Below are 24968 nucleotides of genomic sequence, written 5' to 3'. Positions count from 1 at the left end.
GCGCTGTCTACAGCGTCCTGGAAGTCAAGTGTGGTTTCTGTGTGTGATCTCAGTGTCAGGTGATGTTCTAGCACAGAATATTGAGCACACCTTAGTCTAAAAGGTGCTAACAAACAAAATCAAGGCTTTTTGAGGACTCCCATTGCCACTTGAACTGTCAGACTCCATATAATACTACTGGTTATAAGCACTTTTCAAGAGTAAAATCAGAAGGTCAGTAAGACTGGTATAGCCTGCAGAGACCCTTTGATACACCCTTCCCATGAGGGGTCACAAACATCCCCTTTCCACAAAGCCATAACCTCCATGTCTTTCAAGGCTGTACACAATGGCCCAGACCACACTCATACTGAGACTGAACCATAGCAAATACAAGTTTAGGCAAGAATAATCTGCTCTTTGGTGTTAGCATCACGAGTAATGCCTATTTAAATCCAGACATGAAACTTATGTTCATGGCAGTAGGAAGAAGAGCTCATCATAGAATTTTTGCTTTCCAAGACTGTTTTTCCCCAGCTTCACTCTCATGCAGATCACAAAGATCCAAATCTATGCAGATTTTTGAACTTTGCATACTTTACTTCAAGATATATGTCTGCATACTTATACCTCTTCAATGTATTACTGCTTCTTTTTGAAGTGATGACTGCAGCCTCAACCCTGGTCTAGTATTTTATCTCATCCAGCAGTGAACAACTGTAACAGCTGGAATCCTTACAGAAAAATGAAATCCTTTTCTGAACTTTATGAACATAAATGTCAGAACAGCTGCTGTCCACGTGAAGACTGAAATGGCCAAAAGTGGTGCAACCAGATAGGACCAGATAGGTCAATCTTGCATTTACCTGTACTTCATGCTTTTTATTCCCATAATGAGGGACAACTGAAATCCTAGACACCCAGGCCAACAAACCAGGTAATCCCACGCTGCCTTACTCTTGCAGGAAATGCCTTCCTGATAATAACCACTTCCAAAGCTCCCCACAGAAGCAGCACTGGTCTGACGGGCCTCACCGTGCAGCAATGCCCCGTTCTGGTGACTCGCCACACGTACGAGGTCTCAGTGACCGACGTTTTGCAGATTTCTGCCAACCCCAGAAACGCTGTCCCATGGCCACACACTGTCCCTCCCTGCTGCAGCTGCTGGCTGCTCTGCCGAGGTGCAGCGCCAGCAGAGGGAGTGCAAGCGCACACCTCAGCTCTAGCTCCAGTCGCCCGGCTCGCCCTTCTCCTCGCACAGGACAGCTGGCACTGCCAACCCACAGCCAGCACCGACAGCTGCTTCAAATGAAGCCCAGAAAGAAAGCATAAAAAAACACCTCTTTTAGTATCTGTCAAATGAGTAGGGGCAAAAAGAAAAAAAACCCAAACAGAATCAAATGTTACCTCAGGGGCAATGCAAAGCATTTTGCAAATACTTGAACATAACAGAAAAAAATTAGTAAAAAAAATGGAGTGAGACCTGTCAGTGCTTGTAAGAGTGGATAAATAGGATCATCTTTAACATTTATTCTCATTCCAGAAAATAGCAATCCTCCATATACACATTCTTGTCTTTTTTTAGACCCCTTCTTTGAATCTGATGTCAAAGATACTAATTACAATAAATACTGAAAGAGTACAAGCATACCATTTGCAAAATGATGGTGACATTTTGGTTTGGCATTCCAACACACAAAACAGTAAGAAGTATTTGATGGCCTCTCTCTGGAGGACAGAGTCCCAAAAGGGAACACAGAAGAGAACTGGACTCACCTCATCCAGTTTGCTTTGGTTTCATCTGTCCCATCAATGGATTTGTAGCGGTTGTTCTTATCAACGATCTGTGGAACAAGAGAATGGATGCAGCACATCAACCAGCTTGTCCAGGCAGGAGAAGGTCTATGAATCTCAAATCACTGCTTCAGTTCTAGCCTTGAGTCATGGTGTGAAACTCTATACTGTGAATCTCCACTATCCCAGTACTACAGGCTGCTGACCTGAAATGCATGGAGGCTACTCTGAACTGACTGAGAGCCATTTTTCTATGTACAAATATCTGTAACTATGGATGCAGCTGACAAAAACATTAACAATCCTGGGATAAAAAATACTAACTTCCCTTTTGGGACAGGGCTGAGACACACATTTATTTTACAGACAGAAAATTGTGAGGAGCATTTCACATCAGCAGGTCTCAATTTTTTCCCATTAATAACTCAAGTAAGTCCTACATTGCAAGTCTCATAATTAACATGAGTTGATCCAGTGATCTCTCTATCTCATATGCTAATCAAGTCGTGTAGTATGAGGGGAAAAGAGTTTTGGTGCTCGAATCTGCATGTAGATCAGTTCCTGATGGACTGGATCTTTTTTCTGGCTTCTTGGACACCTCCTCTGCTCAGGCAGGCTGGGAGGGAGTGCTAGGGGCTCATGAGAGAACTCTGCAATCTCTAGATCATCTATCTATACCCTTAAGCTACTAATATTTATGGCAGGCTGATGCTGATGTAGTGCCCATGTGGCCAGCGAAAGACCTTCAGAGAAGGGAGAAGATGGCTAAGGTTTGGCTCCACAAGCCCGTGACTCCCCCAGCTCTGAACTGCATGGCTGAGGGGTCACTTAGTTGGGGAAACTTGTCACTCACCAGCCACGAGAAGAATCCTGCAGACCTGTCCTGGCTAGAGATCTGCCCCTCATAGGGCCCAAAGATGTGACCTTTGGGGATCACCTCGTTCATACAGCGCACGTCGTTCTCCCCACTGGGTTCTTTAACCACCTCCATTCCAGGCGGGATGGTCAGCGCTGCCCGGTCCGGAATGCCAACGGGCACTGGCGTGTCAGACACAAACACCGGGGGGCCGTGGTTTGGACACTCATCCACAAAGTACTCCTGGCAGGACTCACAGACTGCAGATGTGAAGGAAACAGGGGTTAGGTATGGCAGACACGATGCACAGCATTCAGGACAGCTCCCTGTCCTCTCCCTGGCCCAGCTGAGTCCCCTCCCCAGACTGCAGCCTACACACACACAGATGTTTCACCGCCTGCTCCCTTGTTCTGCCACACCTCTCAACATGGGCTCTGCCCCAACCCACACCTCCCCTACCAACACCTGCACCTGCCTGAGCCCTGGTGCCCTGCATGCATTTGCCACTGATGGCTGAACACACGTGGAAAGGCCCATCACCACCTGCAGAGACAGATGCTGAGGGCTCCCTGCACATCCCTGCTTAGCAGCAAGTCCTCCAGCCAAAAGGTTTGATTCCCCACACACCAGAGGGCAGCTAAAACAAGCATCCCTGAAAACAAATGCCCTCATCATGTAGCCTTCATTCTGTGCTTGGGAGAGAGACAGCATTCCAGGCACCTGTCCTGTCTCCAGACATAGACGCAGGTCTGCCAGTTGATAATCTGTAGGTGCGCCAACATAAATGGCACCAGTTTTCTTTCCAAAATAGGAGGGAAACAGTTGTCATCTGCCCAATGCTCCCTTTGCAGTTTCTGAATTCAAGTCATTGTGTTTTCCAGACTCTCAGAGTTTTCCAATGTCCATTTTAATGTTTCCAGCTTTCATGTTTCCTCCTACCTCCCTACTTCTGCCTAGCCCCTTCAGGGACAAGCTGCTTCTGTGCAACAATTTCCCTACCAACCATGCCAGTCTTTTCAGATAGGAATGCAAATTTGTCCTTGGCTTTTTTTCTCCCCCTGCTTCCTACCCCTAACTGACAGGGAAGACCAAAGTCTACACAAGCAGCAGTGGTTCTTTTCTCTCACTCATAAGACACTTACACCAGAAATCCACTTGCTGAAAGCTCTTGGTCATGATTACATCCCGTTTCCCTTTCAGTTTCTTGGGTTCCATCTCCATGGACTGTGGGTCAGGCCTTCCAGAGCTGAGGAGGGAACGACAGATGATGTTAACCTAGCAAGATGCTGGGACTGCAAACAGAGAGAAGCTGAAGCAATGGGGCCTGACCAACTCCTTCAGTCCCACCACTGTAGCAGAGAAATAACTAAACTTGCCACCCATCCTGCCAAAAGCTGCTGTATCAGATCCTTAAGGCTAAAGCCCACAGCAGGAAATGGCTTCAGCTACAGCAGGTGCACATGAGTAGGCAACCATCCCTGTCAAACACCCAAAGGCAGACCTCATAAGGAAGAGCTTTAATAACTTCAAGCAGCACAAGTATATTCCTCAAAAACACCTTTAAGCTGGGAGGAAGGTGGAGAGAAGGGGTTAGAGCACATCAGACCAAAGCTAGGCCACATACCAAGGCTGTCCATACTCCTGGTCCCGGTGTGGAGAGCAGGCCTCTGTTTTTATCGTCACCATCTCCCCTAAGGAAGCCTGGGTCTGGATCAAACAGTCCTTCAAGTTCTCACTCATGTTCTGAAAAAGAATGAAGGAAGGGAATAGAAATATGAGCAGCTGAGAAATGACAACCTTGCTCCCCCAGGAACCACAGCCTTCTGCCCCAGGCCAGGATGCAGCCAGTAGATCAGGCTCCCTCCTGGCACCAAGAGTTGCCATCACACACCAGAGCACCCACACGTGCACGTGGAAACCTCTTCCTGCACTGGGGAGGGAAGAGCAGTTCACCTGCAGGTCAGGTGAAGAGCGTGAGCCATGGAGAATCTGAAGTATGCTTCACAGAGCCCATGAAAAACACACATGGGATTTCCAATGCACATGGAATTTATGAGTGATGGGTGTGATACGTTATGGGAACATGGAGCACCACTACCTCAGAGCAAGTCTTTGGGGGCAGAAGGACAAGAAAGAGGAATGCAGATTGGGGCATTGAACAGGATCTGCCTACGGACCTTACATATGCCAGTCTCCATCTGGGAACAGAATACAGTGTACTACACACCTGCAGACAGAGCTTTCTATGTGCTCTGGACACCTCTGAGGAACAGAGCAACAGGTAAGTGCCTACAGCACCCTTTAGGACTCCACAAATCATGCTTGTGATGTTCCTTTACAGCAGCCAGAGCTGAGCTGCCACCACCACCCTTCTGACATGCAAAGCTGCCATAGTAAAAATGCCTCCCTCTGCTCAACACAAGAGCCAGGAGACACTTCACAGAATCATCAATCACTTAATGATGTTTAAGGACAGCAAGCTCCAAAACAATAACACTTCCCTCCCCCTCCCATTGTGGTGTGGTGATGAAGAGAAAATATACATATGCCAAGTGATAATAATTTGGAATGGATTTAATTTAGATTTTTGGAAGGGCCACTAAGCATAAGAGCATTTCAGCTTGAGAAAAGGAATAAATTAGTGTGCTGCTCATCTCTTCATTTGCATTCATCTTAAGACTTCCTCTAAGGCATACAAACAGTCTGCTCTCAGGTACCACTCCAGATTGGACAGATTTCACAGCTGCTCCCCAAATATCCCCTGTGATGGCCCCTTCCACGTCCACTGCCCAATGACATGCTCTGTTATGCTGCATACTTGCAGTGCTGACAGAGGGGCCTCCACAGCAGAACACTTCTGTCAGGCAATCTGGTGGAAGAGCACATCCCCATCATGGCTTGGTTCAGGGCATTTCTAAATTCATGTTCACAAACCCCTGGAGACAGGAATTTTTCTTATTCCACACATGCTTGTATGAGCCTGAACACCACAGAAGTCTGGTCTGCATTTCTGCCCTATTTACCACAAGAAGGAATGCCATTCCCAACCTCTCTGGCTCTGCTTTGTGCCAGGGGACAAATGATTTATTTTTCCAATCAAACTTCTCACATGCCAATGTGCAGCCTGAAAGACATTTATCAAGCCTTTATCAAGGAGGAGCGTTACTTAATACTCATACAGTGGTCTGAAAGCAAAGCCCCAGCATAAGTACAACTAGACACAGGCAAACACATGCACTTTTAAGTCTTTACAGGATGTCCAAAACAAGACAGATTTTCTTTCAGAATTGCCACAGCCATTCAGAAGGAAAGCGATAGTAACGCCAAAGAAGGGCTCATTATTTTGGCAGGCTGAGTCCCTTGTCTGCGCTCTCTGGAGCAAGAGGAAAGCTCTGCAGTCCTGTACCTATTCACCAGCCAGTGCTGCAATCAGGGCCTACCTGGCCTTCTCAGAGAAGAAAAAGTCTTTTCTGCAAAGTCTGCAGTAAAGCAGCTGAAGAGGAAGAAAGCTTGGGGAGTGGGAAAACGTTAAAGACAAGAAGAGATAGGTGCTGCCTCAGAGCTGCTTAGCTGTGGGGCCGGCACTGTCACAGGAAAGGTGGATGCTGCCTGTGGGGCAGATGCTCTCAGTCAGAACAACCACCTGTGTTGGAAGCCTGGCAGACAGGACACCTGAAGTTAAAAACACCCATATCCCCCAATCATTCAGTAGGAAGAGATGCATATATTTGTTTCTGAAGATAAAATGACTTTTCCTTTCCCACTCTTGCCCCATGGAGTCTTAGAGAGTGAGAGAAACCCTATGATGATACAGTCTGACCTCCTGCCAAGGAAGGTCACCGTGCTTCCTTCAGCTCTGGTTAAACTACTGCATAGCTCCAAATAAAGGGGAAAAAAGAAGAAAAAACACTGTGTTTACTTCACACATGAAGCTCTGTGTTTTACTGTATAGCACATTATGCAGCCTTCCCCTCTCCTGGTCCTCCCTAGACTCCCTCCTACTTATCAGCAACATTCCTGTGCAGCACACTGGCAGGAGCAGCACCTTGCACTGAGATAACGCCCTCCCTGCCCCTGCTCAGGATTGCCGTGCTCATGTCCAAGTGCTGCATTTACTTTCTGGTCACCGTGCCCAGCTGGGGTTCTGTTTTCAGCTGGGGCTCTGTTTTCAGTGAACCACCATGCTGCTGTAAGAGCCCTTGCTCCTGCAGGAGCTCCCAGGCCACCATGCATCCTGCCAGCCCTCCCACATGCTCTGAGAGTAGGTGACTGCTTCACACAACTCCTTGCTGTCCCACCCAGCACACACGCACAACCCAAGTTCACCACTAACTCACCTCTTTTCACTACTTGTAACTTGCTCAGATTTAATGTTGCCCACAAACACAATCCAAATTAACTTTGTGCTTTTTTTTCCCAGGACACCAACAATCTTAGAACCAAGAGAATCATTTAGGCTGCAAATGACCTTTAAGATCATCATGTCCAACATAAATCTAGCTCTGCCAAGTCCACTACTAAATCATAGAATCATTTAGGCTGAAAACGACCTTTAAAATCATAAAGTCCAACCATAAACTTAGCACTGCCAAGTCCACCACTAAACCATATCCCTACGTGCCATAGCTACATGTCTTTTAAATAAGTCCCAGAGTTGGGGACTCAACTACTTCTCTGGGCAATTTGTTTTAACACTTGATAACTCTTTTGTAATTTCCAATCTAAACTTACCCTGGCGCAACCTGGAGGCATTTCCTCTCATCCTATCACTTGTTTATAGGGAGAAGAGACTGATTTCTGCCTCTTGATTAGCGTTGAACCAAAAATCCAAAAATTCCCAGCTGAGACTACTACACTACCAGGAATGGGGCTCCTTTTGTTGTCACACTATGACCCTTTATTTAGTCAGGTTTCCTTTCATGTACTGAATCACAGAATGGCTTGGGTTGAAAGGGACCTCAAAGATCATCTAGTTCCAATACCACTGCAGAGAGAGCTTCCATTAGACCAAGCTGCTCAAAGTATCATCCAATTTGGCCTTGAACATTTCCAGGGATGGGCCAGCCACAGCTTCTCTGTGTTCCAGTGCCACAACACCCTGACAGTAAATAACTTTTTTCTAATATCTAATCTAAATCTACCCTCTTTCAGTTTAAAGCCATTCCATTCCCCCTTGTACTACTGCCAGAAGCCCAGTCAGTCTGTCCCTAGCTTTCTTAAAAGTTCCCTTCAAGTACTGAAAGGCAGCAATCAGGTCTCCCTGGAGCCTTCTCTTCTCCAGGCTGAACAATCCCAAGTCTCTAAGCCTGTCTTCACAGGAGGGGTGCTCCAGCCCTCCGATCATCTTCATGGCCCTCCCTCCTCTGGCCTCACTCCAGTGCGTGTGTGACACAATGAATCATCCCACCTATTTATTCCCGTGACTCGTTGCACAATTTCAGTGCATTAAACATGCCAGACTTACCAACAGTTTTACCTTTACTAAAATTATACCAACACCAGAAAATCATATTAGGTTAGAAAAGAACTATTAAAAAAAAACCTGTACAGACTGACTATTACAATTAATGCCCCTTAACTCATGACCAATCTGATCCATATCAGCTGTTACGTTATTTTACTGGAAGTGAACATCAGACTGCAGTTAGCCTAGTTTAATTTGCCCAGTTAAACTTAACATTGGCCTACTTGCTTAAGAGTAACAGACAACATTTTTTTAAAGTCTAACTCATTATACATGCTTTCATTTATTTTTTTTTAATTATTTTAAAATTAGCATTTATGGCTCAGAAAGCACTGCTCAGCCAAGCCTTTTAAAATCCCTGGACGCAAGTAAGCCAGAATAGCAAACTTTAAAATATACTGCTGTAATAGCTGCTATTTGCTAATTTCCCAAGCCACTGCTACAACACAGAGCATTACACTGCTGCTGTAACTGGTAACACCTTCTAGCTTTTCTTCCAGGAGAAAAAATATGACATTTCTCCAGTTCCAGACCTCAGCAGATGACCGTGCTTTTAGGACTCTTAGCTTCTGATGTATTCAATGTGGTGTTTAATTTTTCTCAATTTCACTGCTCATTAGTTTATCTTTATTGTCATTTCTCCACCCCCTTTAGCTTTCTACAGCTGTAAGAGTCTAGTTCACATTCTGCAGTTTTCACTCCCTCCACTCCATTGTTTTGGGGTTTTCTTGGCATTTTTTATAACTGTGTTTGTTCTAGCACCTATATGTGAAGAGCCTCTGAAGATTTCAGATGATGTGGAGAAGCGCCATGTAAGCGCAAGAACAGCAGGCTCCTTGGTTACTGCTGAGGGTATTCCCAGGGCGTATTTGGCCTCACCTGTGCATGGCCCTGTGCCTACCAGGACATTTAGCCTTCCCAACGTTCAGTGGGCACACAGCCTACAGCAACATCCTAGCAGCATGTCAGTAAGGCCAATCAATCCCTGCTCAGAGAGATGCTGTGATGACCCAGGGGCTGTCTACACACAACATCAAGTGCTTTGGATAGCAAAGGCAGTTGTGCACAGTGGTCCTTGGCAAATACAGGACACCAGTGTGACTGCTACAAATCCCAAGAGGCACCCCTGGATCACCCCTGGGTTCACAGGCAGTGCCACATAACCCCTCCTGTTTTCTTTACAAAGCAGGCATGTTTCTGGATGACACACATTAAGATCTCCAGTGGCTCTGCCATATTGCACAAAATCAGGGAAGTAGAAAACACAAGAACATCTGAGCTATTAATCTCCAATGCAGGACAAAACCTCCAAATGGGGTTAAGCATGAACAAACCTGTGAATTCCTGTCCTCAAGTATGCTGCCTTTATCACTGCCACTCTTGTAGTTATTAGTTAACAGTCACAGGCTCTTATCTGCATGGATCAGCCTCCAAAACAGAGCTTTAATTTTACATTTTACTGGCAGGTTTCCCAGACTGGGACATTCTTTCATGTGAAACAGCCATATAGGAATCCATCCCCTCCTCAGCACACAGCTCCTTCACTCAACTTCTCACTGCTGACCTTCTGGAGGTCATCTCCTCTTCTTTTAAGGCAGATCTTGCATAGCTAGTACCACATTTTAAAGGCCCATGGTGAAAAATGGACACGAGTTCGTATGCTTTTTCTACAGTCGCATATTATTGCCAGAAATAGTAATCCAGAACAGTCAGCTACTGACAAGCTGAGAACAGGGAATAAAGCACAGCATTCAAGGCTCTGAGCTGCCCCCCATACAGCCACGGAAGACCCGGCTGACTGTTCTCCTGGAGGTGAATGCCCTTACCAAGGTCCTCAGCCATGCCAACCACTTCAAGTCACTTTATGAAGTACCAGCTGGCCATGCAGTTCATGCTTACAGCCAGCACAAACTCTGAAAGATCAAAGATCCCACAAAGTAAGAGGGAGAACCAGCTTGCTCAGAGGATGACCACTGTCCACAGACAGATACAAGCCAATGCTCCACTGGGAAAATTGGTTTTGCCTAGATGATTGCCACAGCACTTTCCCCACAAAATTACAACATTTTTGTGGGTGAGGCTGTCCTCCACCCGGGGGTGCAGGGGAGCAGTGTCCTGGCACAGCAAAGGTTGGTGGCAGCAGGGCAAGACCCCATGACCTGTCCGCCAGCCTGCTGCAAGGCCAGGGCTCTTCTCTGATGGCCACAGAGCAAGGCTGAATGCAGCCTGCACATCTGACAACAAGCTGAAGCAGTCACAAATTCAAACTTAATTAGTGAAAATTATAGGTCACCCATGATGTAGGATTTGAGCAGCCATGGGCTGTGACCAGGACTTGTTTAACTCATTATCAATTACTCCACTACACTCAGAAGCCATAAATTTACCAGAAGTATGAAATATTTTGTTTGAGTTTCAAATTCTGAAAACACTTGAAGAAGGTCAGGACTACAACAAAGATACCTGGAAACGCCAGCAGTTTTTCTGCAGCTTTCTGAAGAAGCTTGGAGAGTAAGCTTCAAAACAACAAAACCTAAACCTGCTATACAGCAGGGAAGGTTGAGAATTTCCACTGGTTTTAACTTGCCCAAGACCAGCAACTGACATGACAAACAGAATGGGGTGCCACAACACCAAATTCCCACTGCCATCCTTACTGCAGATAAGCTGGGAAGAGGGAAATTCTGGTTTGCCAACCTGGAACTCCTCCTGTAGTCTCTAATGGATGTGAGATGAGTTCACACTGTCGCTCTTACATGATTCATGGCCAAAAGATGGTATCAAAACCCTCCATGATCTGCTTCATGACAGACACATTTCAGAGGGGGAAGAAGACAGAAAACCTCTGAAATAACCCCTGAACCAATCTTAAGTTTGTTTTATGATGGCTTCTAGTGAAGATGGAACATACTGATAACTTTACAAGATTTGTCACAAAATTCTGTGTTGTGGTCTCAGAGCATTTGCTCTTTGTTTATCTCAGAGAGAGTAAGAAAAGGATCCATGAGCTGGTCCATGCACTGTCATGGATCAGCACAGCCTATGCAAAGCAGGTATTACTTGATGCAACTTCTCCGTGTTAAGTATTGAGTAAGGACTCAAACAAGCAGGATGCTGACAATGTAAAGCCCCCATGCAGCCTAAAAGCCTCTGAAACAGTGCAACAGTGCAACCTGCCACAGAACCAAGGCAGGTACTCACTGCAGTTGAAAGAATACATAAGTGACTTGCATTTTTAAAATACATGGAAACATCTCATTTTTCCTGTACTCAGCTCCCTGCATTGATCTCACAGAATCACAGTTTTAGGATAGAAATGAGAATTAGGACAATCTGACTGACACCCCTTAAGTCCCACTCCTTTCCTTTTAGCCCTCAAAAAGGACAAAATCTCCATGTGAGACTAGCAAGAGGAAGAGAAGCCAACGTTCCATGAGTTTATCTCAGTTGTTAATCCCCATCACAGACAAGTCATATGTGATTCTTTTTAGTTCTGGGCACCAGGCAAGAGTTCTTCCAAAGGGCCCTGGAACCTGATGGGAAAGGGTGAAATACCCAGCATGCTGGGACACTGCTTTGAGCAACTGGAAAGAATTGCTTCCCAGGTTAATGGCTGTAATAAACCTCACCATCTTTGGTCAGAACCACCAGTTGCACTTCTTTGCCTCTGGCTTCAACATAAATATATACCTACATTTATAAAGTTAAAACAAACAGACACAAAGCCCCAGTACTAAAACTAGATGTTATTTTACCATTTTTCTCCCTAAGGACAGAATAAGAGTACAACTAAGTGGCAGCTGTAAGCCTTCTTCCTTAAGGCACTACTGAAAGGTGTTTGGATAGCAATAGTGATAAGGACTGAATAAAACCACATACAGAGCAGAGCCCTGGATATGTAGCCATGCACTATCTTCTTAGCTTTCCAACAATTTGTATCATTCCTCTGTGTAACTCTTCCAATTTTCTCTGTATTACTTCAAGATGCTGGCACTAGAAAGCCACGCTGATGTAATACTGATTCTGAAGTAAATATGAAGTTTACAGATGTAAAACTACCTCCTTACTCTGATTCATTACCACCCTGCTTGTGTCTGAAATCATGGCTGTCTTTTCCTGCTAGTACCTGGCACAGAAAGCTCCCCAGGGCCGCCTGCCCATTCTAACCCTCATGTTCTCACATGGGACTGCTCAGGACACAGCCTCCCTTCACAGATCACGTTCAGGACATGCCTTTCCAGGTTCATAAATCTCCACTCGTCTGCGTGAAAATACTTGGTTTCAATAATCTCATTTACCAAACAAACTGCATTACACTGTCCTGCCCCTATCAACAGCTACAATTCACCAAACATGTTTCATCTACCCAGTTTGCCAGTGATGAGTCATGTCTTCTGCATCACTGAGTAAGTGTCAGGCAGAACTGGCTTCTCCCTTCCCCTTATCTGAAGAGAAGGGTCATCAACTCTACTTCTTTGAAAACACAGCCTCCACATATCATATTGCAGAGACTCTTCTGTAAAATGATCAAGCTCTAGCTTAAAATAGCTGGATTATTTGCTCCCCTCATCTAAGGTGGCAATGCCAGAACCATGATCTTTTGATGTTGAGAAGGTATTTTCTACATTCATCTTAAAGTAAATTCTCAAACAGTTGATTTATTAGTGTGTTAGTTCTGTCCTTTAGCTTAGCGTATCCTTCATCCCCCTTACTGTTTATACTGCCACTTCAGCTTATTTATTGTATGCTGGTTCTCTATCAGTCACTACCTTCACTTCCTAAGCCACATATATTTCATTGATATTCTCTGGCATTGGATATTAATTGGGTTCTCACACACTGAATTAGCTGCCCTTTATATGTAATTATATATATCACATTTTTTTTATATGTCACATATATTTTTTTATATATATCACATAGATTTTTTTAAATTACATATAAATTACATACATATAAAATTACATAGAGACGTATCTTTAAACCAACAGTAAACTTCTCCAAGAACAAAATCAAACCTTTTTAAGAAGTACACAACACTTTCCCTGACACCAATTTTCAGGCATAAATAACTTTATATTTTCCCAGGATTGGTGCATGCTACCCAGCTTTTATTTTCCTAGGCTATCCACTTGGCAATTTTCAAAACTGTCCCAACACAATCACTCATTCAGTCTCCTGTATTTGCTGCGATCCACCAAGACTCATTAGAAGTGAACATGAGCAAGCTAGAGAGAGACCTCCTCTCACTCATCTAGTGCTCACTGTACTTCAAGGGAACGTGCTTTTTTCCTTAGCACAGCTGCCAGCAAAACTGCTCACCAACAGGACCCCATGCAATGCAACTCCCATGTGGAGCCCTCAACTTCTGAATACTTGTAGCCCTCAACTTCTGAATAATGAACTTATCCTTCCCTTGCTGCTGGCCCAGCTGTCACTCAAGGGCACACAGTTCAACAAGGGGAAGCAGAGATGTGAATTTACTGCCCAAACGACCTTTTACTCTCATTCATGGACAGACAAAAAAGCTGGAGAGAGGAAGTGTTTGGTAGGCACATAACAGGCTGGGCCACTGTCACACTCCTGCTCTTCTGCTGTGCTGGGAGAGGGAAAAGACACTGGAGTGTCTTTAATATTTTATAAAGCACATGTAGGAAATTCAAAATGCCCTGGTGAGGTCCTGCCAGCATCACTGTGCACCTGGGACCCTGCCACATAGCACTGAGCATCTGCCTGCCACCCCACTGCCCACAGGGAGGTCACATGCACCCAGAAGACCCCTGCACCTGCGCAGGCTGGTCAGCCTAAAAATTGTTGTAGATGAGCAACACTAGTGATTCATGTATTTCAACAATGATGGAGGTAAAAAGGGAAAGGGAAGGTGTGGGGGTGGGCAGGAAACAAACCCCAGACATTAGTTTCTAAATAGCAGATGTGGCTATTCTGGCTAGCAAACTTCCACTTTAATTTCTAACCCACAGAGATGGGAAATGATTCATGAAAAATCAACAGGATAAAATTAGCTGGAAGGCAGAGGGATAATTCATGCAACCCAACCGTCATGGGCTGAAGTGCCAGCGCTACCTGGCATTTCAGCCTCTGGTGCCCTTCAGTCACTGGCACCTGGCCAGCAATCAGCTCTACATATATTTCCTTAGTGTCGAAATTAGCCCCTCTGAAAGCACATCCATCTTCTAACAAGATGGCCTTTCACTCAACACTTTCCCAGAAGTTCCAGCTTTTCCTTTTCCTTTCTTTTAGAAAGAAAGATTACCTGCAGTATGCTGTCTCTTTCTTCCACTGGTAGAATGTTTAGTGGTGTCAGAAGACCAAATGGATGGACAGGCTTGCACACACGTCTGTGAGCCATGGACAAGCTATCCACTAAAATCTAACTGTCCCAGCAACTCAGAAAATTCAGCGCATTTTGCCAGAGCTCCTTTTTCCTGCACAAAACCAACAACCCACTCAGCAGCAACAACCAAGTGCTGGTCTGCCTTTACAATACACCAGTGATTTTTTTATAAGACTGCTGCTAAATTCTGTCAGGAATCACAAAACATGATTTCACTCTTGATACAGTCACATGACAGAAAGTTTCTTGAGCATACTATTACTTACAAATCACAACCCAAAGCTCTTTACCCCAAAGGCTGATGAGAAACTTCCACTCCTACAAGAGACCTCTGGACTTCCAGAAGGCAGCTGGTTATTGGACAATGCCCCCTCTCACCACCCAACTCAAAAGCTTCAGGAATCAAAGGTAAAATTGTAAAGCCTCTGGAGCACCAATACCTCTAGGCAGGCAGTTTCAGGCGCAGGGGAATCCCCATTCCATTGGGACCTATGAGTACAGATATAAAATGAAGCTAAAATCCTGCTTTGGCACCATTTATCTAGTTGGTGCCTGCTTCTGTGGAAGGATGTTACAGGACAGTTCTTCTGTGCTTGTTACAGTGGTTTCACTCTTTTTAGACTTCAGGACACAACAGGCAGCTCCTTTCTTTTTACTTGTTCAGCAAATAGGGAAAGAGTATGTGGGAGAAAATGAAAAGGTAGGAGCAGATCTTACTTTCACTTGTTCCCAAAATTCTGACCAACTAGCCCAGTCCTTTAAGAGCACTAACAAACACAGCAGGCAAAATGAGAACACATCAACTGTTCCACAAAATGCAGAGGAAGCAAAAGCAAGAGCAGTATTTATTTCTCCTCATTTGTACCCTCTTGCAGGCCATTAGGAAGATAAGATCTCACAGCACAACAGACATTATTCAGAGCTGGTAAATCTGTCTACAGGTTAGGGACTCATGTTACATGGCTTGGATGAGCCGTGGTTGAGCATGGGTCACACCGACCCCCTTTTCCTTGGGGCAGGCAGCAGCCCAGATACTCCCAGCGTCAGATCTGCCAAGAAACCAGATATCCGTGTGCTGAATTCACCACCACCACAATTTGATCTGCACATTCCCTTCCATACAGAGAGAGGGGTGTTTAGACCGTGCATATCCTAACACAGCTAACTAGAAAAACATTTCAGCAGGGGCCAAGCCTTCTGGTCTATACGTGCAGTCTTCTACATAAAGGTAGTGGATTGCACAGAAATACCTGTCCTTTACACTACAGACATTTTTAAAACACTGATTAGCAGAAGCACGGAAAGAGTCCAAGAACTCATTCAATTCCAGTCCAAAAAGCAGAGGAAGCATGTCAGAATGACTTCACGTGTGCAAGTCACTAAGGGACTACAAACATTCACCAACTATCCTACAAGAATTCAAAAGCAACATCTCAACACCTGACTAGTAATGAGAGCTGGTTAATAAAACCACCCAGCCAATCACTAGTTAACTCCATTACAGCTAGAGAGGACACATTAGCATCTGTCTCAGCACATCGAGGAGATGCAATAAGTGGATCTGCTGTTCTGGAGCTACCACCTTTACAAAGCAATGCAGCATTAGCTGCTGGGACTTTGCGCTGAGGGCCAGGCACCCCTACACCCCCATAGTGGCCGGCCCCACTGGTAACGTGTGGTAGAATTTTCTAGGAAAAAAGCAACTTACAAACATACCATTCATAATAATGTTGTCTTTACAATCACAAAGGGAAGAGAAAAATAGTAATTTAAAAGCTTCTAGTCTTCAAAAGCTGATTGAACTAATTTGATCTTGGAAAAGATAATCGGCAAGCCTAGGTGTGAAACATGACAACTATAGAATATATTTTATTGCTCATAAAAGCATGCTTCTGTGTCATCAGTATGGATTTTTTCCTCAGTCAGTTTCCAAGTGTTTTCATTAATTTCCCCTGAATTGATAAGAGGACTGTACTCTGCAAACTGTGGTGTATTTAGCATTCTCATTAGCATTTCCAAGCAAGGAGTCTCCAAGTCAAAGAAAGAGCAGACCACATGAAATACCCCAGCAGCATCAGAAGAAAACAAATTAAAAAACCCAAACAACAGCAAATCCCCTTGATATACATAGACATGAGGAAATCAAGGTTTATACAAATGAAAGGTGTAAAGCGGAACATACTGGGTCAAACTTGAGATGTCTTTCAAGGAAGATGGCTGTGAACACTTAGTTTCAAGTCTGCAGTTGAAGGTACACATTTAACTCCACCCAGAATATTATGATGCAGTTTATATGATACATTTTTAAAATAAAGTTTCATTGTACTAAAAGAGGAAAGCACTAGAAAATATTTCATATTGATTATCAGCCTGCAAATGACAGATGGTCCTGACCAATACCAACTCCAATTAGCAGCCTTCAACACTCTGAAACACTCTGAAAGGGTGTTAGTGGAGGACCACTGGAGTTGTGTGTCCTAGATGCCCTGATCCATAGTCAGGAGCCTGGAACCAGTGCCTGTAGCCCACAGAGATGACCTGGCTGGGGGACCAGCACAGGATGCTCAGTGCTTCAGCTCCCACTGCGCAAGGCAGGAGCACTGCTGGCTCTCAGGGAAGCTAATTACAGCAACCCTAGAGCTGCTCCTTGAGTTAATCCCCCACATCACCTCCCATGAACTTTTACCACTCTGTCCTTATACATCTCGCTCACTACCCATAGCCAGGTTTCCATGGGCAGAAACCAGCCCCAGCTGACAGCAGCACAGGCAGCAAGGCAAGTGCTGGGAGTGGCAGCCCCAGCAGGGCTTGATGCCCAGGCTTTAGAACAGCAGCCGCTCCTCTTGGACAAGTCACTACAGGTGAAGGAAAACCAGCCTTGCTGAAAAGCCAAAGCCTGAGGAAGGGAGAAGAAAGGGGCTAGAGAAAGGAATCCATTTATCAGAGCATGCTCAAATTGGACTACTTGGCTTATGACAGACCCTTCTGATGGGCCCCTTACTGACGGCTGTCCATGAGCGAGGGACTGCATTGAAACAGTTCTGCAGTACACATTACTGATTGACTGCTGGAGGCTGCCAGTTTCTGCAGCTTAAATCATAAATTATATCTATAATGCTTTTACCTTCTGACTGCAGAGGAACTGTTCAGAGCCTGAGTACTGCCTCCCAGCCTTGCAGAGAGAATTGCCCTTTCAGCAACAGCTCTGAGGGATACAATTATCCTGCCCCCACAAATGGAGCCATGACCAAGAAACACAACAGCAAAGCTTTAAGTGTCAATATTTGGAATTGTTTGACTGTCTCTGCGAAAACATATGTTCTTGCAGTTATGTGAAGAGCTTGGGATGGAAGTTGGAAAAATGCCTGTGCCAGTACCACCACCTTCAATTCTAGCTGAACTTCAAAGCCTAGGTGCAGAGGACAGTGACCAGACATCTAAAAAACCAAATGGAAAATGTCATTCTAGTTGCCAAGTCAAAATGTTCCCCTTAATCTCTGCTTTTTTACTCTCAATTCTCCCCGATTTTCTATCAGTATTGTCCCTCATGTGGTGGGCATTAAAAAGAAAAACTTCTCCAGCATGGGATACTTGTGCTGCTCTCCTCATCAGGTTTCCTCTCCATCCACCTTGGTTACCTCTACTTTTCAAATACACCACAGGATTGCTCTATTTTCCACTGCTCTTTGGCCTCCTGTACCTGCAAAAGTTTTCCCCTTCCAAAGCACTTTTCCCTCATCTTCTTTCCTAAGATGCCATACAGGACTGCATGAACCTCTCACCTTGTCCTCTGCTTTTCTTAGGGTGGTTGGACTTGCTATTGGAATCCACTTGCACAGACAAGTTTAACTAGCAGGAATTCCTGAAAAGCCACATTTTACTGTGTAGCTTTAGAAGGAACATTTCTCTAGAGACTTTATTTAAAAACACCTTTGGTAGCAGAGAAGAGGTCACAGGGAGAACAGAAAACCCTGTGAAATTAAAGCCTTCTTTACTCCACTACTGCAGAGGCATCAGTGCAAGAGGAGACACTAGAATTGTCTGCAGCTGCACAAGAGCTCTGCTCCTAGAAACTTCACCCGCTACGAGTGAGCCTCAGGCAGGAGCGCTGTACAGCCATGATTACAATGAGAAACGCCACGAGCATGACAAGGGGTGAAATGTGAAGCAGTAAAGCCAGCATCCCACACCAGGGCAGCCCACTTGCAGGCCAGCAGGAAATCTGCCACTTGCTCAATGCCAGCAGAATTGAGCAAGTGGCAGATTGATACTGCACATGCTGACTGCCCTTCACTGGCTATGCCTGTGCCTCAAGCAGCTCCCAGCCCCGGGGTCTGAAGGGTCTGTGCTCAGGTGAGAGAACAGATCAGACAACTCAGCACTGATGCAATCAAGCAAACCCTGATGCGTATCCAGCTGACTCCAGATTTCTTAAAATGCCAGAAAGCTGCAATGCAAACTGAAGAATAAAAGTGATATTTGCTTGTTTTTGCTTTACTTAGGAAAATCACAGATCTCAGGGACACATATTCCCAGTGCAGAGGAAGCATCAGAAGTTCCCACCTGCACTCACTCCACTGGAAACAACACTCACTACTTTTTACTGGTCCAGTCCTCAGATCAAGTTTTAGTACCTTATCTCTTTGTTCTGAAAGTCCCCAAGTTAAACTATACCATTACTATTTTGTTATCAAACAAAAAAACAAACGCAAACCATTCTTTCTTTGGGACTACATTTAGTTTCTCCATGCAAATCTTCACACCCAACACCACTGGATTGGCAGTAATGATTTTAAATATGCTATCCCAAAATGTCACAAATATTAGGCAGCATTTTAAGAGCTCTGGGAATAGTTTAGTAGCACCAAGGGACAGGCCCTGCTAACAGCAACTTTAAAAATAAAGAGTTAGGTAAAAGCATATACTTCTCTTGCATAAATGGACATGTGAAAAAAAAACAACCTTAAAACCCAACACTCCATTTGGGAATTAACCAACATGAGAAACGAAAAGAAAAAAGAATATTAAAAAAAAAAAAAAAACCACAGAAAGATAACGTGTACATGGCACTCTCCATAAAAGGACCAAACACCTCTCTTGCCCGGGCTTGTTGTATTTCTCATTGATATAGACACTTTGTTTCCTGACTCAGAGTGGCAACTTCACTCCCCACAATGCCTGTATCCCCCGGATCACAAAGCCAGCCTGCTGCAACGCAGGAGCCCTCCTGCTTCAGGCTCCTCATGCAGTGTTCACAACCTTTACATCGCTCCTACTGATTTCAAGCAGTTCCATCACTTTCCAGCAAGGAATACGAGAAACAAGCTACCCCCAGCCCATCCCAGTAAGATGGACCTTGTATCAGTTCATAAAATACCAGGTTTTAAAGAAGTCCTTGCTTTCGCCCCCATTATTTAAAAACAGGTACTATCCTCACAATAACCTTTACTTGTTAAAAAAGTGCAAGTAATTGCTATCAGTGTATCAGTGAGCAATAAGGCTGACATTGAGAATCCCCCACAAACTGCACCAGAACGCACCATGCTTCATGCATGGTCCACAGAGATGGCAGAGAAACAACAGGCCAGTATCCCAAAACCAGAAAGTCCGCACCAAAGCCAGCACCGAGTCAGGAGCCTCAGGACCTCCTTCATGCTCCACAAACAGCTGGGGAAGGAGCAGCAGCCTTTGACATGACTCCTGGGCAGGAGAGAAAAACAACGTGTCCTGGTCCTACTGCTCCATGCCACAGTGAGATCAGTCAACTCAGCATTTAGCCAAGAGCCAAACTTTGGCCTCTCCCATGGCTACCTCAAATCCTCCCTGGTGAGTGGTTCCAGTAGCCAATCCCTCCTTTGCCAACACAGTCCTTGGCCACATCAACATTTGAGTTCTTTGCAGGCTGCATGTATTTCAAGAGCTCCACACCACTCAGCCCTGTGCTAAACCATTCCTTCTAGAGCAGGAGCACCTTTGGTCCAAAAGCACCCCTTGCAAGAAGCAAACACCCATCATCTCAATACCTTTGTTTCTGACTGCAGCTTGCACTTGAAAAGCAAAAGCGGTTTATACACAATTCATTAACGTCCAGAGACTGGTTTCCCTTTCCACTTTCACTGCTTATAATCTGGGTCATTAGACAAACGGAAATTTAGGGGCTGTGAAGCCCAACCCAGGCAGTGACCTTGTGCTCTGCCAGTCTCACAGGGAGTTAAACCTTGCTGGCAGGACTGGATCCAGGGGGCTGCTGGATATTTCGGGCTGGGGCTCCTTTGCTGCTCAACAAACCGCTGCACACACCTCCAGTGCTGGAAAACAATCCTATCTTACAGTTAGGCTGGTGTTTTTTTAAGCTGGTTCTGCCAGTTCTCCTCCCACTAATGAGAGGCATTTATCACAGGAAAAAGAGGAAGCAACAGTGAGCCAACAGTTTTGCCCACAGGCCAGTTTTTTTTTTTTAAGGATCTGAAAAGGGGACTCTGGAGGCATCTTCCATTTCCCTCTGAAATATAAGCGCTATAGCACCATTTGCAGAAACTTGAGAAATTCTGTAACTTTAAAAAAAACCCCAAACCCACAGAAGGAAGAAGGCTCAAGAAGGTGCATCTGGAGTTTTTCTGCGCGAGTTAAGAGAGCGTCCCGGCTGAGCGGTGTAAGGGCAGCTTTGCCCGAGCTCTGCGCACGGGGCGCGAGCGATGCCGCAAGGGCCGTGCCCGTGTCCCACGGCGGGGGTAGCCGTGTCCCCGGGGCTGTGCCCGTGTCCTGCAGTCGGGGTGCCCGTGTCCCCGGGGCTGTGCCCGTGTCCCGCAGTCGGGGTGCCCGTGTCCCCGGGGCTGTGCCCGTGCCCCGCAGTCGGGGTGCCCGTGTCCCCGGGGCTGTGTCCGTGTCCCGCAGTCGGGGTGCCCGTGTCCCCGGGGCTGTGTCCGTGTCCCGCAGTCGGGGTGCCCGTGTCCCCGGGGATGTGCCCGTGCCCGTGCCCCGCGGCCGCCGCCGCCCGGGAGCGCCCCGCCCCCGCGTTCCAATGTGGCGCGCGCCCGCCCGCCTCCGCCGCCCATTGGCCGCCGGCCGCGTCAGTCGCGGCCCCGCTAGCGGCCGCGGGCGGGGCGGGGGGGCCGGGCGGGCGCAGCCGCGGCGCGGGCGGGAGCGGCGCGGCGGGAGCGGCGGGGACGGGCTGGGCCGGGCCGGGCCCCGCGCAGCCCGCCCCGAGGGGGAAAAGCGGGGCGGGCGGGGAAGGGGGGGGCGATACCTGTGCCCGCGGGTCTTCGCCACCGCCCCACCCGCTGCAGGCACCCCTCGGCCGGACCTCCCCCCCGGGCTGGGACGGGTTTTCCCCCCGCGCTCCGCAGCCATTTTCGTGGCCACCTTGGCTACCAGCGAGGCTGACTCACCTCGGCACTGCGGGCGCGGGGAGCCCGCCTCGGCGTCGGGGGGCCCGCTCCGCCCGGGAGGGGCGGGGGGAGCCCGGCTGGCTGCGCCCTCCCACCCCGCCGGCCCCGCTGGCTAGTCCCAGGCGAGGACGGGTCCCGGGGCCGGGCCGGGCTCGGCGGAGGCGGCAGCGGCGGCTCCCTCCCTCCCGGCCGTGACCACCATCTTATTAGCACAGGAAATGACATGGAGAACGGAAGAGAGGGGCGTTCGGGGGCCGAGCCCGGGGACCCCCCGAACCGGGGGGAGGCGCCGCCGGCCCGCCCGGTCCGGCCCGGCCCGGCCCGCCGAGGCTCTCCCGGGGCCCTCCCGGGGCCGCGGCATTCCCGCTTTCTTTCCAAATACCCGCGGTGGGAAAAGAGGAGGGGAAAAAATAACAAAAAACAAACCCCAAAAGCCGCATACAGCTAGGGGGGGGGAAAAGCACCAAAAAACAAACGCAGAAGAAGCCGAGCAAGCCCAAGCCGCCCGCGGTTCCCACCTCCTGCTCCGGAGCCTGCGAGTTCCGCGCGGAGCCGCCGGCGATCAGCGCCCGCGGCCGGCCGGGGGCTCGGGGGGGCTGTGGAGGACAAAACCCGTCCGGACGGCCCGCGGGCACCGTGAGGGGGGAGCCGCCGACCGAGGGGGCCCGTCCCGGCGGAGCCGCCGGGCTACCCCCGGGCGCTGCCGCGGCCACCACCTGCCGCCGCCCGGCAGCCGCCGCGGCGCCCCGCGGAGCGAGACTCGGCCGCCCGCCCGCGTCCTCGGGGCCGCCCGCCTCCGGGGCACGGCGGCCAGACGTGACCCCCGCCCGCGGCCGTGCCCCGGGGCTCCCCCGCCGGCCGGGGCCGGAGGCGGAGTTGCCCCGGGGCGGGCGTCCGTTCCCCCGGCAGCACCCCGCGCCCCTGCCCGCCCGGCAGGAGCCTCATGCTCTTCCGCGGGAAAAAGTGAATGAGACGACGCGCTGTTTCCCCGGCGCTCGGAGCTCGATCATATTTCAGATTACCCCCCCAAAAAGTAACCCACCCAACAGCAACAGTAACAACAAACCCTACCCTCGAGCTCTGCGCAGAAATTGCGGGCAACATCACGGATGACAAAAACTAGGCACAATTTAATAAACAGAGGAAGCGTGTCTCACCAATAAAACAAAATCTAAATAAAAACCATATGCAAGCATTAAATTTGAAACAATGCAAACTCTTCAGCTGCTTTGCCAAAAGAGGCACAACGGGGGGTAAAGAGAGGAATGGATAAATAGCCATAATTTTCCAGTTCCTTCAGTTGACAATGGACTTGAATGCAAACAGGGTTGTGGTGAAAATGTGCCCGATTGGATTCTAGGAACTACTTCCCATTTTCTGTAGCCCTGAGAAACACTGTTTTCTGCGGTCCTGAGAAATAAATTCTCTCTTGATACTCTCCACTCTGAACTGCCTACTATACAAAGTTGCTGTAAAGAAGAGAAAAATTGAGTGAGGACAAAACCTAAAAACGTTTATAGCCCAAGCAAAATAGAGGCCTGCTTCTGCCATCTTGGAGCTGCTTCCACTGCTCTCACTGAGCGCTGTGAGGTGGCAGAACTTCAGGGTTAGGTCTTGATGTATCACTTAATTTAAATTGGCAAAACAACAAGGAAGGTAATCAACTCGGCTTCAAAATAAGCTCTTTGAAAAAGCAGCCAGTATGGCACAGATGATTATTCTGAAGTTCAAATGAGTATCAGTCCTCAGATCTCCCACTGTAATTTGCTTTTTGTTCCCCATTTCTAACCTCTGGGGAGAGGATTCGTTCTCAGAGGAAAAGCGTGCGGTGTCATTTTACCCCTTCCAGTAATTGCAGATAGATGGACTTTGAGGCACTTGCACTTGCCTTGGAAAGACCATAAGCTGTCAGCACCTTCAGACTCCTCAGAAATATTAGAGATCCTAATAGAGCTGCCCTAGTTTGCAGTTTCTGTCTGTGTGCTGAAATGTGTGAGAACACTCAACTGGCATTAAGTGCAACAATGGGTTTGTAAATATGATTGATGAATGAACCAAGAGGAAAAATAATAACTAAAAAACCAATAAAAATCATGTGATTAATATAAATGCATGCTGAATGCCAGGCTAATTTGGAGTAATAGTTTAGTTATAGCTATTGTACTGAAAGGCTGAAGGGGAGGCTCAAAGGGAGGCATAAATCTTTTATTTGTAAAGAAAATTAAATATGTAAATGCAATATAAATAACAGCTATTATGTCTTCCTGTTAACACAGGCATGCTAATTTATTGAGAAGGAGTTGCCTTGTTTTAATGTGTGCAGTCGCTTTTATATGTTTAATAGTCAGGTGTGTTGGGTTTGTGTGGCAAGGTGTGGGTAGTGGGGAGGCTACAGGGGTGTCTTCTGTGAGAGGCTGCCAGAAATGTCCCCTATGTCTGACAGAGCCAACTCCAGCCAGATCCAAGCTGAACTCACTGCTGGCCAAGGCCAAGCCCATCAGCGACTGTGGAAGCACCACTGTGATAACACATTTAAAAGGGAAGGAAAAACAGCTCTCCAGACACCATAGTCAGTTGAAGAAGGAGGGGAGGAGGTGCTCCAGGTGCCAGAGCAGAGATTCCCTGGCAGGCTGTGGAGAGCACCATGGTGAGGCAAAGGTGTGTCCCTTCAGCCCATGGTGGTCCATGGTGTAGCAGATATCTACTTTTGCCCTCTGAAGGACGCCACACCAGAGTGGGTGGATGCTCAAAACAGGCTGTGACTCTTTGGGAAGCCCATGCTGGAAACAGGCTCCTGGCAAGACCTGTGGACCTGTGGAGAGAAAAATCCACACTGGAGCAGGTATGCTGGCAGGACTTGAGACCCTGCAGGAGACCTGCACAAGAGCAGTTTGTGAAGAACTGGAGCCTGTGGGAGGGACCCCACACAGGATCAGGGGAAGAATGTGGGGAGTACTCCCCCTAAGAAGGAGGAGCAGAAGAGAAAATATGTGATGAACTGACTGCAGCCCCCATTCCCTGTCCCCCATAACTGCTGGAGGGGAGAAGTTATAGAACTCAGGAGTAAAATTCAGCCCAGAAGGGAGGGGTGGGGGAAGATGTTTTAATATTTAGTTTTTATTTCCCATTATC

At 47.3% G+C, this 24968-nt stretch overlaps 1 protein-coding gene across 2 annotated transcripts in view; it reads right to left on the bottom strand.

The window, feature by feature from the left end:
- PRDM11 (PR/SET domain 11) overlaps window positions 1-21941 on the bottom strand; it is a 42186-nt gene extending 20245 nt beyond the window's left edge. For both annotated transcript variants that reach the window (XM_066552603.1, XM_066552602.1), the window contains exons 1-5: window positions 21837-21941; window positions 4254-4372; window positions 3772-3875; window positions 2627-2889; window positions 1756-1823 (exon numbers count right to left, since the gene is read on the bottom strand). In XM_066552603.1, coding sequence (XP_066408700.1) covers window positions 1756-1823; window positions 2627-2889; window positions 3772-3875; window positions 4254-4369 — 551 coding nt within the window. In that variant the 5' untranslated portion in view covers window positions 4370-4372; window positions 21837-21941. The remainder of the gene's footprint in view (window positions 1-1755; window positions 1824-2626; window positions 2890-3771; window positions 3876-4253; window positions 4373-21836) is intronic.
- Window positions 21942-24968: the final 3027 nt, after the last annotated feature.

The sequence above is a fragment of the Molothrus aeneus genome, chromosome 6 (assembly GCF_037042795.1).
Source record: "Molothrus aeneus isolate 106 chromosome 6, BPBGC_Maene_1.0, whole genome shotgun sequence".
Lineage (NCBI taxonomy): Eukaryota > Metazoa > Chordata > Aves > Passeriformes > Icteridae > Molothrus > Molothrus aeneus.
Note: the sequence above shows the minus strand (reverse complement) of the source record. Positions and strands in the feature narration are given on the sequence as shown.